The 16639-nt window shown below is 48.5% G+C and overlaps 1 protein-coding gene across 2 annotated transcripts; it reads right to left on the reverse strand.

The window, feature by feature from the left end:
- Positions 1–3030: 3030 nt before the first annotated feature.
- On the reverse strand, positions 3031–11871 carry LOC103611053 (phosphomevalonate kinase). 2 transcript variants are annotated; one of them, XM_008595087.1, is made up of 5 exons: positions 11728–11871; positions 9884–9947; positions 6851–7003; positions 4739–4868; positions 3031–3567 (listed from the first exon to the last, which is right to left on the reverse strand). In XM_008595087.1, exons 1-5 carry the CDS (start codon positions 11820–11822, stop codon positions 3431–3433), a joined length of 579 nt encoding a protein of 192 aa, XP_008593309.1. In that variant the 5' UTR covers positions 11823–11871; the 3' UTR covers positions 3031–3430. The 2 variants fall into 2 exon arrangements, with proteins under 2 accessions (XP_008593309.1, XP_008593310.1); XM_008595088.1 differs by lacking the exon at positions 11728–11871 and adding an exon at positions 11639–11655.
- Between the last annotated feature and the right edge of the window lie 4768 nt (positions 11872–16639).

Here is a 16639-nt window from a genome sequence, read left to right on the forward strand (position 1 = left end):
TCCCTGCCTCTTGTTGTTTACACCTAACTATAACAACCAGTGATCTCTTACTCCGGTACTACACTTGATAGCTTCACACCCACCCAGAGCTTAGGACCTCATTGCCCATAAAGGCAGGGATTGGCTGCCTTCGAAATGGAGCGGGGTACCAATGCATTCCCTCACACTGCAGGACACCCGCCTTGGGAAAGGCGATAAAATACAGGGCTTTGGGCCCAGGCTTAGACTCCTCCACCTCACCTGACTGCTGTGGCTAATCAATCACCAGGTTCTGTTGAACCTATCCTGTCTGTGTCTTCCTTCTGGGATTCTCACTGGAAGGTAAACTCCCTGATGGCAGGGACCATGTCTCTCCTGCAGGTGTGTTCCTAGCTCCTAAAGCCATGCTGGCCCACAGTGGGTGCTCAGAAAATGGACATGATGGGATGTGAGACAGTACTACAAAAGTCACGCTGGAATCAAGTGGGTGATCCTATCACACAGCGTGTGTTTCCTTACCCCGAACCAGGAGGTTCTGAGCCAGCTCCTGGGTCCTGGTACTTCTGCTCCACTTCTAGCATTAAGCCAGTTTCCTCGGTGGCAATATGCTCTGTCTCAGGTGGGCTGGGTCAGAAACCAGGTTGAATGCCACCACCAATCCATCTGCTTTCCAGCAATCTGATCTCCTTCAGCCTTTGCTACTTATTTCTTGGAATCTTGCAGAAGCCTCTTGGCTGGCCCCTTGGGCTCTAAGTTCTCCCTGTTTGATTGCATTCTCCCTACCCCTCTTAAAACCATCAATGTTCCTCTTTCAATCTTCTTAGCCAGACATTTAAGGCCTTCCATTCTGAGTCTGCTCTGTCTCCCTGGCCTTTTCTGGCCACTTGCTGCCACTCTGCCCTCCTCCCACACATCACTTGCTGGTCAACAGCCTCAGGCTCTCCCACTCCATATGTGGGCTCCCATCACCTCCTCTCCTATAGAGCTGGTAGGGGCTGGGCATACAAAGAAGGCACCAGACCTTATGGCCCAGAGTATGGACTTTATAGCAAGACAAATCTGAGCTCAAATTCCAGCTCTCACAGTTAATAATTTGCAGCACCAGTTGGGTGAGTTATATAGTAACCTCTCTAAGTATGTTTGTTCATCTTTAAAATGGGGATAGTTTGTGAAGATCGAGCCAGAAGTGTAAAAATATCAGCATGGTGCCTGCAGGAACTAGGCACTTTGATCAGCTCTCATCTTTGTTGTTATATGCTTTAATTTGCTCAGTATATCTTTGTTGGGGACACCCCTGAGGGGTCCTGTGAGGGGTCCCAGTCTCAGGCCACAGTTGCACTAGTTGCCTCTGGGGCCCTTGCTCTTTGGGGCTCCTCTCACAGTTGCTGGCCAAGCCCCCTACCCCACCCTTCCTCTGCTTTATATTCTTCCCAGGTTTATGAACCAAAGACCTTACTTCCTACACTCACCAAACTTGGCCCCAGTGACTTTTGGTCATTCCCATGACAGGGATTGTTCACAGGCATCTGCTCCAGGCTTCAGCATGGGATTTCCAAGCAGCAGTGGCAGTGCCCAAGGGACAAGGGGTCAGTGCTCACCTGGGTGTGTGGGTGACTGGAGTGTCATGAGATCCCAATCTCCCTTCCTCAAGGTCCCAAGGGGATTATCCTTGGCACTGACTTCATGTTCCCTGGAACTTTGGGGTACACCTCTGTCTCTCCTCTAGACTGACAGCCCTTTGAGCAATGGGCCTGTTCTTTGTGTCCCCAGTGCCTGGCACCCAGCAAGGTGGTAGCAGGAGAGGATGAGGAGATTTCAGCAGAAATGTGCAAAGTTCAGTTTGGATGACGTTGAAACTGTAATTTCTTTGGGGGCCGGCCTGTGGCTCACTCGGGAGAGTGCGGTGCTGATAACACCAAGGCCACGGGTTCGGATCCCATATAGGGATGGCCGGTTCGCTCACTGGCTGAGCGTGGTGCTGACAACACCAAGTCAAGGGTTAAGATCCCCCTACCGGTCATCTTTAAAAAAAAAAAAAAACAAAAAACTGTAATTTCTTTGGGGGCCGGCCTGTGGCTCACTCGGGAGAGTGCGGTGCTGATAACACCAAGGCCACGGGTTCGGATCCCATATAGGGATGGCCGGTTCGCTCACTGGCTGAGCGTGGTGCTGACAACACCAAGTCAAGGGTTAAGATCCCCCTACCGGTCATCTTTAAAAAAAAAAAAAAACAAAAAACTGTAATTTCTTTGGGGGCCGGCCTGTGGCTCACTCGGGAGAGTGCGGTGCTGATAACACCAAGGCCACGGGTTCGGATCCCATATAGGGATGGCCGGTTCGCTCACTGGCTGAGCGTGGTGCTGACAACACCAAGTCAAGGGTTAAGATCCCCCTACCGGTCATCTTTAAAAAAAAAAAAAAAACAAAAAACTGTAATTTCTTTGGTTGTCCCCTTATTTGTGAAAATTGACAGAATTTGTGGAAGGAGAACATAGCCAGGACCAGAGTTGGGGTGCTCAGGCTTGGCCTGAGGATAGCAAGGAACCATGGGACTTTGTCCCATGGTCCATAGGAATGTGGCAGAAGGGGCCCTGGTCAGGAGTCAAATGGATCATGCTCAACTCTGAGCAATGACACTTACTAACCCTCTAACCCCGGGCAAATTGTTCTGCTTCTCTGAGTTCTCTGCATCTGCTAAATGCAGATGAAAATACTCTCCTTGCCCATTTCATGAGGTAGCTGTGAAAAACCTAGAAGAAATTTGGAAATTGTAAAAGGCTATATAAATAAAAGGGACACTTGCTGGTGGCACTTTCTGTGGATTGTTGAGTCTTTCTTAGGGCCATCCAGAGGGCAAGACCCTCAGGCCCCAAGCCCACTGCCAATGTAATCAGGCCTGTTGCCTGTGAGATGCAGGCATATGTCAACCTCTGCAGGATACAACCAGCCCAGTGGTAGGCGGAGCAGGGGCCCACAGCCACCAGGACACCCCAGGCCCGTCTGAGCACCACATAGGCTGAACTGGTGTCAGGGAAATGAGAGAGACCCAGCTTTGAGTGTGTGCTCCAAGGAGGTTTATTAGTATCCACACTGGGGAGCCAGGTTCTTGCCCAGGACAAGGAGATGAGAGCATCCAGACAGGAAAGCAAGGCCACCACAGGCGACAGGCCTGGCACCCATGGGAGAGTGATGTTTCTGCTGCAAGCACAGCCAATTCACCCTCCTTTGCCCTGCCTTTCTCCTCCTGAAAAGGTAGGGGTGTCCTCTGCATGGAGAAAATGAGGTCCCCAGAGGCTTCCCGACTTGCCCAACATCAACCAGCCCCCTCAGAAATCTGGATCCAGGCTCCCTGTCTGCTCCCCCACCTTGGCCAGGATCAGGAACCGCACATTCTGCAGAGTCAGCCCTACCCTGACCCAGACAGCCTCCGGCTCACTCCTCAACCTGACGACTAAAGTCTGGAGTGGATAAATTCTATCAGGTTCTCCAACTGCTCCTCCAGGTGCTGCTCATCTCCGTGGTTCTCGATGACCCAGTCAAAGCTTCCAAAGTTGTCCAGGCCACACTCTGACTCACCATCATCCACCCCTGTAGAGGAGGCATGGCAAGGTCAGGCCCCAGCCCCCCAGACAAACACCAGGCACCAAGGTCTGCAGGCCCCAGATGGAGTGGGCCCTATCCTGACTTCTCCTCTGCTACCCCAGAGCCAAGCTCTACCCAATCCAGAAGGTACTTCCCCCCTCCCCCCGAAACACTGTGATGGCAAGCTTAGCAGCCACAGCCACCTGAGCCCCCAGATGGTCCCTGCTAACTTGACTCTTCACTTGCCACTACCTACAGAGGGCGGATTTGGTCATCTAACACCACAGACAACCCAAAGGGGCATTGCATTTTCATTTTAGGTCAAGGTGGTTGAGTCCACTTTTATCCCTAAATCTGTCTGATTGAATCCCCTTGGGAGGCAGTGTGAGCCAGGGATAGAAGCAGAGGGCTGAGAGTCTAGCTCCTTCCCTCACTCTTTGTGACCTTGGAAAGAGATTTAAACTTTTTGGGCTGCTGCCCTCATCGGACCATGGGTATGGCAATAAGTTTCCACCTGGTGGATTTGCTGTGATGATAAAGTGAGATGTGTACAAAGTGTGTGGCACAGGCCAGGCCTGTGTGAGTGCCCAGGAGATGAGCAGCTGTCAGTAGTGGTCATACCCACTGGACCTGAACTTCTCCAAGGCACAGTGACCTAGGGTGGGAAAAAGGCCTGAGTTGTGCCTCTGAACTGCCCACAGAGCAGGTCCTGTTACAAAGGTTTGTACCACTGAAGCTTCTAGGGGAGCTCCTCTCTGGCTCCCACTACTGTATTAATCAAACAGGAGTGAGGTTTTCAAGCTTGTGCCCTCTGCCCACAGTTAGCCCCCCACCAGGCTGGAAAGCAAAGGTGAAGAACCATGGGATGGGTCCCAATCAGACCTCCAGAGACGCCACGGGCCTTGAGAAGACAGCCCAGATAAGGAGACCAGGCCAAGGTCACAGGAGAACCTTCACCCCCAAGGACAACCTCTGCCAAACCACTCCCTAATCTGGAGACCTGGCACTCCTGAGCCCCCAGCCTCAGACTCTCCTTTATAATCCCTCACTCATTCCCCACAGGCCTGCCAGGGAGAGAGCAGGAGACCTAGAGCAGAGGGTGGGTAGCCTATGCCCTGCACATGGGGTGGCTGACCTGAGTGCTGAGCCTTGGGGATCAAAGTCATGAGCAGCTCACCTGGTGTGAACACCCAGCCACGCTGCTGTCGGGTCTGCTCCAAAGCTACCACGCGGACCGTCTGTGTCGAGGCCCCGTAGGTCTCCTGAAACCACTGGATGTCAGATACCCTCCGTGTGTCACTTACCAGCTGCAGGATAGGGAAACAGATAGGTGATCAATAGGAGAGGGTGCTGGAGGTGAGGGGAAGTGGGAGACTATAGAACCCAGAGCAGTGGTGCGGCTCTACCCCCATCATTGTGAACATGTCAGCAGCATGTCCTCTTTTTACATTCATTGAACACATGCTATGAGTGCTGATTACGTGGCAGGTGGCGCTGCTGACATGTTCATTCACTCAATCATTAAACAAGTTTTTTGGGGGGTCTATTTTTTTTTTTTTTTGGTGGCTGGCCGGTATGGGGATCCAAACCCTTGACCTTAGTGTTATAACACTGCTCTCTTACTAACTGAGCTATCCAGCCAGCCCTAAACAAGTATTACAGCAAGCACCTACTTTGTGCCAGGCACTGTGCTCGGTGCTGAGGATAGAGTGGTGAGCAAAACCACTTGTGCCTGCCCTCTAGGAGCGAATGGTCTAGTGGGAGACACAAACACTAAACAAGCAGCTTCCCAAATAACAGTGTGATCACAGAGCATATTGACAAGCATCCCAACCTCAACACAGCCAAAACTCAACTCTTGATTTCTCTCCAATCTTGTTCCTCCCACACCTTCCTTGTCTCAGAAAATGATAACTCAATTTGTCCAGCTACTCAGAACAAAATCCTTGGTACAATCCTGTATCCTCACACTCCATCGCCAACCAACCCATTAGCAAATCCTATTGGCTCCATCTTCAAAATATGTGCACTCTCCACTCTACCACCACTCTGAGCCCAGCCACAGTCACTGTGCCCGTGTCACAGACAGATCCTCTACCTGGCCTCTCCACTTCTGCTCCTGTCTTCCCAGCAACCAGGGTGAGCCTTTTAAATCTTAAATCAGATCGTATCTCTCCTCTGCTCCAAACCCTGCAATAACGCCCCATCTCACTCAGATTAACATCCAGGCCCTTCCAAAGGGCCTGCCCGATCTGATCTTACCTCCTACCACTCACCCTCACCCATTCTGGCCCCAGCTCTTCTTCAAACACAGCAGGCACATGCCCTACTCTGGGCCTTTGCACTCCCTGCTCCCTCTTTCTGGGAGGTTACTTCCCCAAATATCTGTTCAGCTCACTCCCTTATTTCCTTCAGGTCCCGCTCAGATGTTATTGTAACAGTGAGGCCTTCCCTGACACCCTTCATAAAACAGGAGCCCCTCCCCAGCCTCCTTATAGCCTAGATTTGCTTTATTTTGCTCCTCAGTATTTCTCTCCACCTGACACAATCTATATTTATTTTGTACCTACTTTCCCACCCCCAGCTATAACATAAGCTCCTTGGGGGCAGGGACTTCATCACATTTTTGTACCAATGTATCCCCAGAACCTGGAACCATGCCAGGCATCATTAGATACTCAATATTTACTGCCAGAATGAATGAGGAAGGAAAGGGGTAGGGTGTTATGGGAGCATCTGTCAGGGAGCACCAGTTAGGACTTGGATATATGGGAAGGCTTCCCTGTGGAGGTGATATGTAAACTGAGCAGGAGCTAACCAGATGAAGAGAGAAAGAAAGGGCAGTCCAGCAGGTGGAAGAACATGTGCCCATGCCCTGATTCCAGAAGGAGCTAGATTCATTTGAGAAAGAGAGAGGCCACTGTAGCTGCAGCTGAAGGAGTAAGGAGGCTAACAGGGGAGCAGGAGGTGGATCATACGACGCCCAGAAGTATACGTTAAGGACTAGGATTTTGTTCATAAGAACAATGGGAAGCCACCAAAGTGTTTTAAACAGAAAGACTGACATGACTTGGTTTATGTTTTTAAAAGGCCTTTCCGGCTGTTGTGTAGTGAATGAATCACAGAAGGCAAGAGCTGAAGCCGAGGACCAGGGTGGAGCTACTGCAATTATCTGGGTGAGAGATGGTGAGGCTTGGACTAGAGTGATGGCAGTGAAGACACAGAGACACGGACACAGCGGAGGGCTGGGGAAACCGGTTTTCTTCACGTTGCCATGGGGCCCTCTTACCCAGATGGGCTGGGACACGCCCTCCACAATCTTCCTGCAGAAGAAGCCTGGGTCGGCCTGGCGCTTCTCCTCCCCCCAGCAGATCATGTCCCTCCGATAGGCCTCCTTGTAGGTGCTGGCATCCAAGAGTCTCTGGAAGTTCAAGCCGTGCTCCTGCCCAAAGCACATTATGTCTATTCCACTAGCCTTTCAACCTCCCTGGTCTCTCCTAACACAAGGAATAGCCATCCCTGTCCTCATCACCTCTTCCAAGGCCAATGCAAGGACTTATGAGTTTTCAGCCAGGACAAAGGTCTGCAAGGGAAAGGGCCCTAGAAACTAAATATCCTAGTCACTGGCAGATGGAAAAAAGGTCTTGGAATAATCCAGAATTGTTCCAATTCGTCTTTGAAATACGTGACATGGTTTTCTCTTTTGCACGTTTTACCTTCCCAATTATTTCTGGCTTAAACTAATCCTCAAATTAGTTTGTACTCCCTGGGCACAGGCTTAGCCTTCAACTAAAGTGAAAATCTGAAAAAAAACTGTATTTCATGTCCTCCATTTTGGCATCATTTGCCCCCAGCCCAAGTTGCAGGGAGATTGTGTGTCTCCCTCCTTTCCCCTACGTCCCCTTTCCATCCTCAAATTCCCGACACCTTTACTGAAACATCATTACTCCATTTGGCTCCGGTCACTCCAAGGGCTTCCCACACCCAGAGGAGCCCTCAGGCAGAATGGATTACTCTGACCATCCTGGAGAGCTGCTTCCAGACCTGGCCTCCCCTTCTCCTGGGAAACTGATAAGCAGAGGGTCCATCCAGAGGGCCCAGGACAGGAAGGGAACTGAAAAGTAACACCCACTTCAGGTTCTGGCCCCCCTACTAACTCACTGCAGCAAGACCTTCTCCCCTCAGGCTCTCAGTTTCCTGATCACCCACCCGCTTGTTCCCTCTTTTCTGAGGTGAGGTCAGCAGCCACCTCCTGCTATGATCTGGTTTCCCTCCAGGAGCACCATGATTTGTTTGTCAGTCATAGTTTCCATTGTGACTTAAATCAATGCACTAACATTTCATTTTGGTTTTGTTTTTTAATGGGAGTGGGAATGGAGTAGTGCTGGACTTCCAAACAGCAAGGGCAGACTGGCCTATCGGAGTCTCCTAGCGAGGTTTTAAAAACGCACACTTAGCTCAATTGGTTAGAGCACGGTGTTATATAACACCAAGGTCAAGGGTTTGGATCCCCACGCTGGCCAGCTGCAAAAAAAAGGCAAACTTGGGCTGGCCCGTGGCTCACTCGGGAGAGTGTGGTGCTGACAACACCAAGGCCACGGGTTCAGATCCCCTTACCGGTCATCTTTAAAAAAAAAAAAAAAAAGCAAACTCCTGCCCCTTCCTCCCCTTCACCCTCCTACCCTGTCCCCCACTCCCACCCAGCCTGGCTCAATAGGTCTAGAGCAGGGCCTGATCTGAGAACTTTGGAAGTAGATCAGTGGTTTTGAAACTGCTCCCTGTAGGACTTCTAAAGTGCCCAGCCCCACTGGGAAGACTGAGTACCTCCCATTTTGCCCTCTTCCTACTCCCCCTCCCTCCCAATCAGAGTCTCTCCCAGTCTGTCTCTTGGATACAAGGAACTTCTGCATTCAATTTCTTTCTTTCTTTTTTTTTTTTTAAAAAAGATGACCAGTAAAGGGATCTTAACCCTTGATTTGGTGTTGTCAGCACCACGCTCTCCCAAGTGAGCAACCGGCCATCCCTATACAGGGATCCAAACCCGTGGCCTTGGTGTTATCAGCACCACACTCTCTCCCAAGTGAGCCATGGGCCGGCCCCTGCATCCAATTTCATTTAGGAAAGGTTCCTGCTAAAAAAGTTTGAAAACCAGGGCCGGCTCGTGGCTCACTCGGGAGAGTGCCGTGCTGATAACACTAAGGCCATGGGTTTGGATCCTATATAGAGATGGCCGGTTGGCTCACTGGCTGAGCATGGTGCTGACAACACTAAGTCAAGGGTTAAGATCCCCTTACTGGTCATCTTTTAAAAAAAAAAAAATTTGAAAATAACTGAACCTGGTTATCCCCAGGATCCCTCCATCTGCCACCCTCTGAATGGGTCTGCTCAGCTGGTGAGAGAACACCCAATGGAACAGGACAATGTTTCCCATGGAGGTAGGGCTGTCGTATAGAAGAGGGCACAAATTCATTTTGGGTGGCCCCAGTGGCCAGATTCAGGCCAACTGACTGAGTGGCCATGAGCACAAGTCCCTGGAAGGGTGCACCTAGGGCCAAAATGTAGGTGACCAGCGGGCTCTTCGCTGTGTGGGAAGCTGATCTCACCCTCCAGTCTCCCTTTCTGACGTCTAGATTCTGAGAGTTCCTATTTGTTTTTTTTAAATCCTATTTTAACAATCCTAATTTTTTTAATCAACATGGTTCAGAATCCAAAAGATACCCATTCATTTACAGTGAAAAATCTCTCACCAGAGGCAATCAACGGTGCAGTCTCTTACGTATCTTTCCTGGGCAGTAATTCTTGGTTACAAAGTCCTTCCCAGATTTCCTTTTCAGTTTTATACAAATGTAGTATTCTCTACACACTGTTCTATATCTTTTTTTGTCTGTTTGTTTTTTCATTTAACAATATATCTTGACAACTCCCATGACTGGATTTCTAAGGGCAGAATTCCAGGCCTTTTGTCAGGCCAGCTTTGGGGAAGGTGATGTGAGGTGTCATATCTTTTTAGTAAGGGGACGTGTACAGATCCTTACTCATCACATGGCATCAGAGCTGCCGCCTCAAGTGTCTACAGCTTTTCCTAGACACACTTTCTTGAACATGCCCTGGTGAGGTAGCCTGGAGTGAGTGAGGCTCCTGGGAAAGAAGCTTAAGCTGAAAATGCCCCCACAAGGCCCACCCACAAAATACTAAGAGGTGGCCACCACCCTGCCAGCAACAGTCACAGGGACTGTGCCAGTGACTCAAGTGGCAGCCATAGCTCCAAAGCCCAGGAGCCAGGTCCTCTCAGCCTACGAGATGCCACACAGCCACTACCTACCTGAGCGTACTGCTTCTTGAGTGGACCAGAGAGCCGGAGGACAGCACAGACATCAGCTCCAAGTCTGTGGGACAGGGAAACCAGAATCCCATGAACTGAGACCCTCCAGCAGCTTCCTGGCCCTGGAAGAGGAGTCCCATTTCTACTGCTGGTATTTATGTGACCTGGCAGGCCTCAACTGCCCTGATCCTATTTCCTCAACTATAAAATGGAGAAAACAGTTTCTGTTCTGTCTCCCATACAGGATTATTATGAAAGTCAAATGAATATAAAAGATCCTGAAACTAACAGGCAAAGCCTATAAAATTATAATTACAGTGTGAACATCCAGACCTGGTGATATTCTGGCTAGATTAGGTTACTTCTTGAACCCTGAACTACTTTCTCTCATAGCCAGGGGTATCACAGTCTCAAATGACTTGGTCACCACAACATAAATAATTCCTTCATTCAGTTATTCAGTTCACTTACCCAAACATTTAGTGGGTACTATATTTAACCCAGGTGACACAAATGTGAATAAGAGTCATGATTCCTGCCCTGGCCAACATGGTAAGGTAAGAGTTTATATTTCCATGTTTCAGATGAGGAAACAGGTTGAGAAAGGAGGACAGACTCATACAAAGAAACACTGTAAGCACTGAAGCCAATATCAGTAAAATAAAAGCAGACAACATTTCGTTCCTGAGCCTAGGTGCTAAGAATTGTCCTAAGCCCTTCACATGCACTGTCTCATTTAATCCTTACAACCACCCTATTAACATCCCCATTTTACAGATGACAAAACCAAGGCACAGAGTGGATACGAGACCACACACTAATAAGGAATTTGAATCTCAGCAGCCTAATTCCAGAGCCTGTGCTTCTGACCACTATTTGACTTCTGTGTTTGGGGGTAAGGAGAGATGTAACTTAAGAAAAGGTGGTGAGATACTTGGTGGTGAAAGATTCAGGTGGTGACTTCTGCCCTGGGCTCCCCCACAACCCCTTGGAACCCCTGTGGTACCCAAAAGCAGCCTCCTGGTACCCCATCACACAGGCCTTCAAGAGGAGAGGAGTCCCACTCCATTTTTTCCCTGCTCCTCTGCTCTTCTAGCCATGTCCCAGCAAAAATGCTCCCACACAGAATACCTTGCTTCAAAAGAAAACACTGAGCTAAAAGTATTATTATTATTCGGAAAGGACGTGAAGTAAAGCAAAAAGAACCCAGTCTGTGGAGCAAGACAAAGCTGAACTTGAATCCTGGATTGGCCACCTGCTTTGTGACCCTGGCAAGTCTTTTGTTTGTTTTTAACTTTCAGAGCCTCAGCTTCTTTATCTGTGAAATGGAGATGTAAATAATATCACACAATAACTAACAAAGAGGTTATGAGGAGTAAATTAGATAATATGTACACACAGTGCCGGGCACATAATAAAGGCTCAATAAACCCCAACTATTAGGTGCTGTGCTGGGCAAGGATCCTGTCTTTGGAATTAGACACACTGGGGTGTGGTTTTAGACAAATCCCTTATCTACGCCTCGTTTTCCTCATCTGTGTCAGGAGGATTAGGAATGTTATACAGGAAGTGCCTTTGTAGTCACTGTTATTAACGCCTCTTGGAGAGAGAGACCTACAGCTTCAGGTCTTTGGAGAGGTGGTCACCTGGTTCTTTGAAGCAGACGTGTGTAGACTGCAGTTTTACGTGATAGTGACAATCCTCCACCTTCTCCCGCCCAGTGCTCCTCCTGACCTGCAACCGTAGGACCCTTACCCCAAAGCACAGTCCATCACACCCAAACACGCCCCTCGTGTCACGTGATGCGGAGAGCTCCCCTTCCTCCTTCCCCGCCCCACGGACACCTGGTCTGCAGCGCCTCGGTCACAAAGTCCTTCCCAGATTTCCTCTTCCCGCTGAACAGCAGCACCAGCCGCGGGGAGCTTCGCAGGGGAGCCATGGGGCCGCCAGGGTTTGCGATTCCTAAAGCTGACACTTCTCCCCACCCCTTAAATCGGGCCACCCGTCACGAAATGGACGTGGCCACTAGATGGAGCGGCCACAAAGAGGGATTGAGCCCTCTCTTCTCCACAGCTGTGGAGAAGACTGACAGCCCGCACATGTGCTCTGTACATGTTAATTCACGCCTAAGCAAATACCGAAAGACGGAGAAACAAGTTTATTCTCAGTGCAGCCTTCTTCCCTAGAGAGGCTCCCCTACACTACTCAGTTAGAACAGTCCAGCCCCGCCCAGAATCTTACGTCACAGCCCCGCCTTCTTAACTGACACCGCGGGACCAACTGGATGCAACCACTCCCCTCTAAGGGAGATGACGTCTTAAAATTTCCTAAGGTGAACCTCACATTACCCTCCATTCAACCCTGCAAACATTACTAAAAAAAACAGCCAAAGTGGTAATGTTGAAGACGTTTTCAAACTGCCTGTTTATTTGTGCATTATAATGCATGTGCTAAAGCAAATCTTAATTTCCCCCACAGTAAAAATGGATCTTTCTGCAGACGTAACGAGGCGATGATTCTATAGGGTTGTCTGGTGACGTCACCATGAGGGCGTGACTTAGTCCAACACGCGCTATATTATTGTCAGGTTTTATAACTGAAGAAGCCGCTAAGATTTGCCCTATAAGCCCAGCGAGAAACCTTTCATCCTTTTCTAGCCGCAGCCTTCTCTCCAAAGGTTTCCGGAGGCTAGAGAGCTTCGAATGGCGTGGGTGATATCAATAACAAAAGTTAAAAGGGGGCTTTGAAGCCACTCTGGACGAGATTACCCAGTTTTGTCTGCAGTCCAGCTCCCATCCAGGAGTTGGAGAGGCGGGATTAAAGGTGGTGATCAGTTCCTTCCCTGAATTCCTAATTCTGCCTCTGCCCACAGCAGCTGACACCCAGTCCCAGTTGAGTAAGTGGAGTTGTCTTTGGCTATGTCGCTGCCCTACATTTTTCTGAGTTTGTCAGAACAGAGCCTGCAACCTATTACTGCCTCCATTTTATAGGACTACAAAGTCGTGTAAAGAGAAAAAGTGAATTGTAGACACCTAATTTAGGAGAAATGATTAATTCTCTGAATATTGAAAAGAGGCACAAAGAGTGGTCAGATGCAAAAAGAATGAACTTAGGGTCTTTTTTTTTTTTTTTTTTTTTTAAAAAAAAAAAAAAAGCCCCTAAGTTCATTTTTTTTGCATCTGACCCCTTTTTTTGCCTTTTTTTAAATTTCAAAAAATTAATTTTTTGAAATTTAAAAAAAGGCAAAAAAAGGGGTCAGATGCAAAAAAAATGAACTTAGGGGTTTTTTTTTTTTTTTTTTTTTCTAAGCAATGAAGAAAGTACTGCACTCATCAGTGCACTTAGAATTCAGCACAGAGTGGAAAGAGCTTTCACACTTTGCAGGAATGTGACCTTCAGCAAGTCACTCCCAAGTTTACCATTGATAATGCCCACCTCACATGGTTACAGTAAAAAGGAAATGAAGAAAATATGTGATAAAGTACAATAAAATACTTTAGAACTTACTCTGTTCTAAAGTACTCTTCAAATGTAAGGGGTTATTTATTCTTAGCACCTTGTGATTTTAGTTTTTAATTCAACACAGGATCAGATTTCCCATCTGGTCTTCAGTAAACATTTATCTAGGACTCCACTGAAAGCCCAAATCTCAACTCTGCCAGCAGAGAGTAGGGTAGAATAACTCCACTCTCACTTTCCTGCTTACTTGAGTCACCACTAGGAAAGGAGTCAGAACTTCCTCCCACAGTCTCTTCCCTCACCTGACCCAGCCTATCTCCCCCATTCCTCCCTCCCCAACCCTGGAATCAAGCTCCCTAGAATTCCCAGTCAGTGATCAGAAAACTTCCCCCATATCCTAGCCTCTTCTCAGAAGTTTCCCTCCTGCGGCCTGTCTCAACTGATCTGACTGCCCTTTCACATGGAGACTTTTTATTCTCCCCCAGCCCTTTTACCTCAGCATAGACTTTGAGTCTGTGGTCTCCCTCCCTCCTTCCCTCCCCATCACCGTTTCCAGACCATTGCTCTCTCTGCCTCTTAAAAAACTGACTCCTCTAAGGCTCACTGGGCTGCACTTTTCCCCTCCTCAGCATTGACAACCATCAATCTGATGGTTCATTCTCTTGCTGAGAGTTAGCCACTGGCTGCCAGTCTCCTCCACCCAGTTCCTGTCATCATTCTCAGTGACTTTACTGTCCCCCATCCACCACCCTGCTGCTCAATTCCTTGGCCTCGGCTGTTCAAAGCCTTTTTCCTTCTCTCCTCCTCAGACACCAGCTCCTGTGGACACACCCTGGGCTTTCTCATCACCAAAAGCTGTTCAACCTGCAAATTCACATACTCAACCCTTCAAGGTCACTTGTTCAAATATTGCCCAAAGCAGTGCTTCCCTCCCAAGTCCACCACTAACCCATAAAACTATATTATATAAATCTGCTCTGCCTTCCTTCCACCACCAAGACGAACGTCAAACAAGTTAATGTGTGGAAAGTGTCTGTAAGCTGTAGAGCGCTGCACAAGTATAAGGCACTATATGAAGGCTGGATGCTGGTGAAGGGGAGGCAGGAAAGAGGGAAGGAGAAGGACTGTCTGACAGAAGCAGCAACAACAGGGAGAAGGGAGTGGCCACAGTCCTTGGGGATATAGATTGAGAGCCAGGGGTGTCTGACACCACTGCCTCATGGGAGTTTCAGGAAGATGATGCTTGAGGAAGCTGGTGCTGGCCTAGGACAACAGAGAGGTGCTTGCAGAACTCAGGAACACAATTACCCCTGAGAGTCAATCTCCACTAAAGGGGCAGCCCATTTAAAAAAGAGAGGTTTGGGCTGGCCCGGTGGCTCACTCGGGAGAGTGCGGTGCTGATGACACCAAGGCCCCGGGTTCGGATCCCATGTAGGGATGGCCGGTTCGCTCGCTGGCTGGGCGTGGTGCTGACAACACCAAGTCAAGGGTTAAGATCCCCTTACCGGTCATCTTTTTTTAAAAAATAAATAAATAAATAAATAAAATAAAAAAATAAAAATAAAAAAGAGAGGTTTGCCTCATTAACCGAGAGGACAGCATGGAAGTCAAATCGCAGCCTATTTAAAGGAATACTCCTCACTGTATTAACAGAGACAGTTTGAGCCTGCAGGGGACTACCTCATCAGCTCTGCAGAGCCTAGAAGAGGGGGCAGCTGTACCTTGTCAGTGCCCCTCCAAACCCTGCCCAGGTGGAGGAGCCCTGAGTAAGGGGGTACCAAGGTTAACCCCCCCAGGGCAAGCCTATATGATAGTGGAACCAAATGCCATCCATTCTGGCTCAGTAACACCACCAACTGCCCTTGCTTCAACTCCATGCTTCTGATTCCAGTTTATTTCCCCTGGCCAATGCCCAGCTGACCCAGGCATTCCCCTCTGCCAGTGCTTGTAACTGTAAATGTGGTTTCTAATCAGTCCTCTTGAGTTTGATAACCATTGCTCCAGGGCCGGCCCGGTGGCGCACTGGATAGTGCGCCGCTTGGGAAGCGCAGCGGCGCTCCCGCCCGAGGGTTCGGATCCCACATGCAGACCGGTTCCCGCTCACTGGCTGAGCGAGGCACGGGAGCGACCCCGAGGGTGGCGATCCCGTTGCCGGTCCCCAGTCCGGTACGGGGGCGACACTGAGGGTTGCGATCCGTTGCCGGACACGGAAAAAGACAAAAAAATAAATAAAAAATAAAAAAATAACCATTGCTCCAGAGGCAATGGAGTCTGGAAGACAAGGGATAGAATGGGGTGGGAATTGTAAGGAAGTAATATAACATTGTTAACACCAAGATTAATAGTTCAGATCCCATACCGGCCAGCAGCAAAAAAAAAAAGAAGAAGAAAAAGTCACATGACAGGGAAAGAGAAGGGGAGGCTGAGTCTTTGGGGACCTGACTGAAGATGTCTATTCATTTATTCATTCATTCATTCATTCAACATGTACATAAATATCTAAAATGTACCTGGTACTGCTAGAGACACAACAGTGAACAAAACAGAATTTGCTCTCAATGAGCATTCATTCTAGTGGGAAATAGTTACAAGACAGCTTAAAAATGGAGTACTGAAAGTCTTTATTCCAAAACTGGAGAGGGAAGGTTGATATAAAGAAAATGGCTTGGGCAGGCCCGTGGCTCACTCGAGAGAGTGTGGTGCTGATAACACCAAGGCCATGGGTTCGGATCCCATATAGGGATGGCCAGTTAGCTCACTTGGGAGAGCGTGGTGCTGACAACACCAAGTCAAGGGTTAAGATCCCCTTACCGGTCACCTTTTTAAAAAAAAAAATAGAAAAGAAAAGAAAATGGCTCAAACAATCCTTCCTCATGTCATGTCCTTTGCCTGAAACACCCTTCTCATCTTTTTTGTGTGTAACAAACACCTACATGTATTTCAACACCTAGCTTGTCCTCCAGGGACCCTTCCCTGACTTCTCTCTCACTAGTCTGACTTAAATACCCATTTTCTATGCTCCTGATATACCCTGTGTTATCCACATCATAGTATCTTATTCTATACTATAATTATCAATTTATTCATGTCTCTCCCCCCAGATAGCTAATAGTTCACATTTATTGAGTACTTACTATGTGCCAGAGCTTTTCTCACTTAATCAAAAAAGGAGATTGAGGACCGGCCCATGGCTCACTTGGGAGAGTGTGGTGCTGACAACACCAAGTCAAGGGTTAAGATCTTCTTACTGGTCATCTTATTTTTTTTTTAAAAAAAAAGGAGATTGAAAGATTTGCT

The sequence above is a fragment of the Galeopterus variegatus genome, unplaced genomic scaffold (genome assembly GCF_000696425.1).
Source record: "Galeopterus variegatus unplaced genomic scaffold, G_variegatus-3.0.2 Scaffold12315, whole genome shotgun sequence".
In the NCBI taxonomy this organism is placed as follows: Eukaryota; Metazoa; Chordata; class Mammalia; order Dermoptera; family Cynocephalidae; genus Galeopterus; species Galeopterus variegatus.

Bases quoted from the DNA above. Each gene is read 5' to 3' on its own strand.
- LOC103611053 (XM_008595087.1), bottom strand. From the start codon at position 11,822: ATGGCTCCCCTGCGAAGCTCCCCGCGGCTGGTGCTGCTGTTCAGCGGG. The intron at 4,869-6,850 runs GTAAGAGGGCCC...CCTATCCTGCAG, and splicing joins GCGTGTCCCAGCCCATCTGG to CTGGTAAGTGACACACGGAG. The intron at 3,568-4,738 runs GTGAGCTGCTCA...CCTCCTCTACAG, and splicing joins TGGCTGGGTGTTCACACCAG to GGGTGGATGATGGTGAGTCA.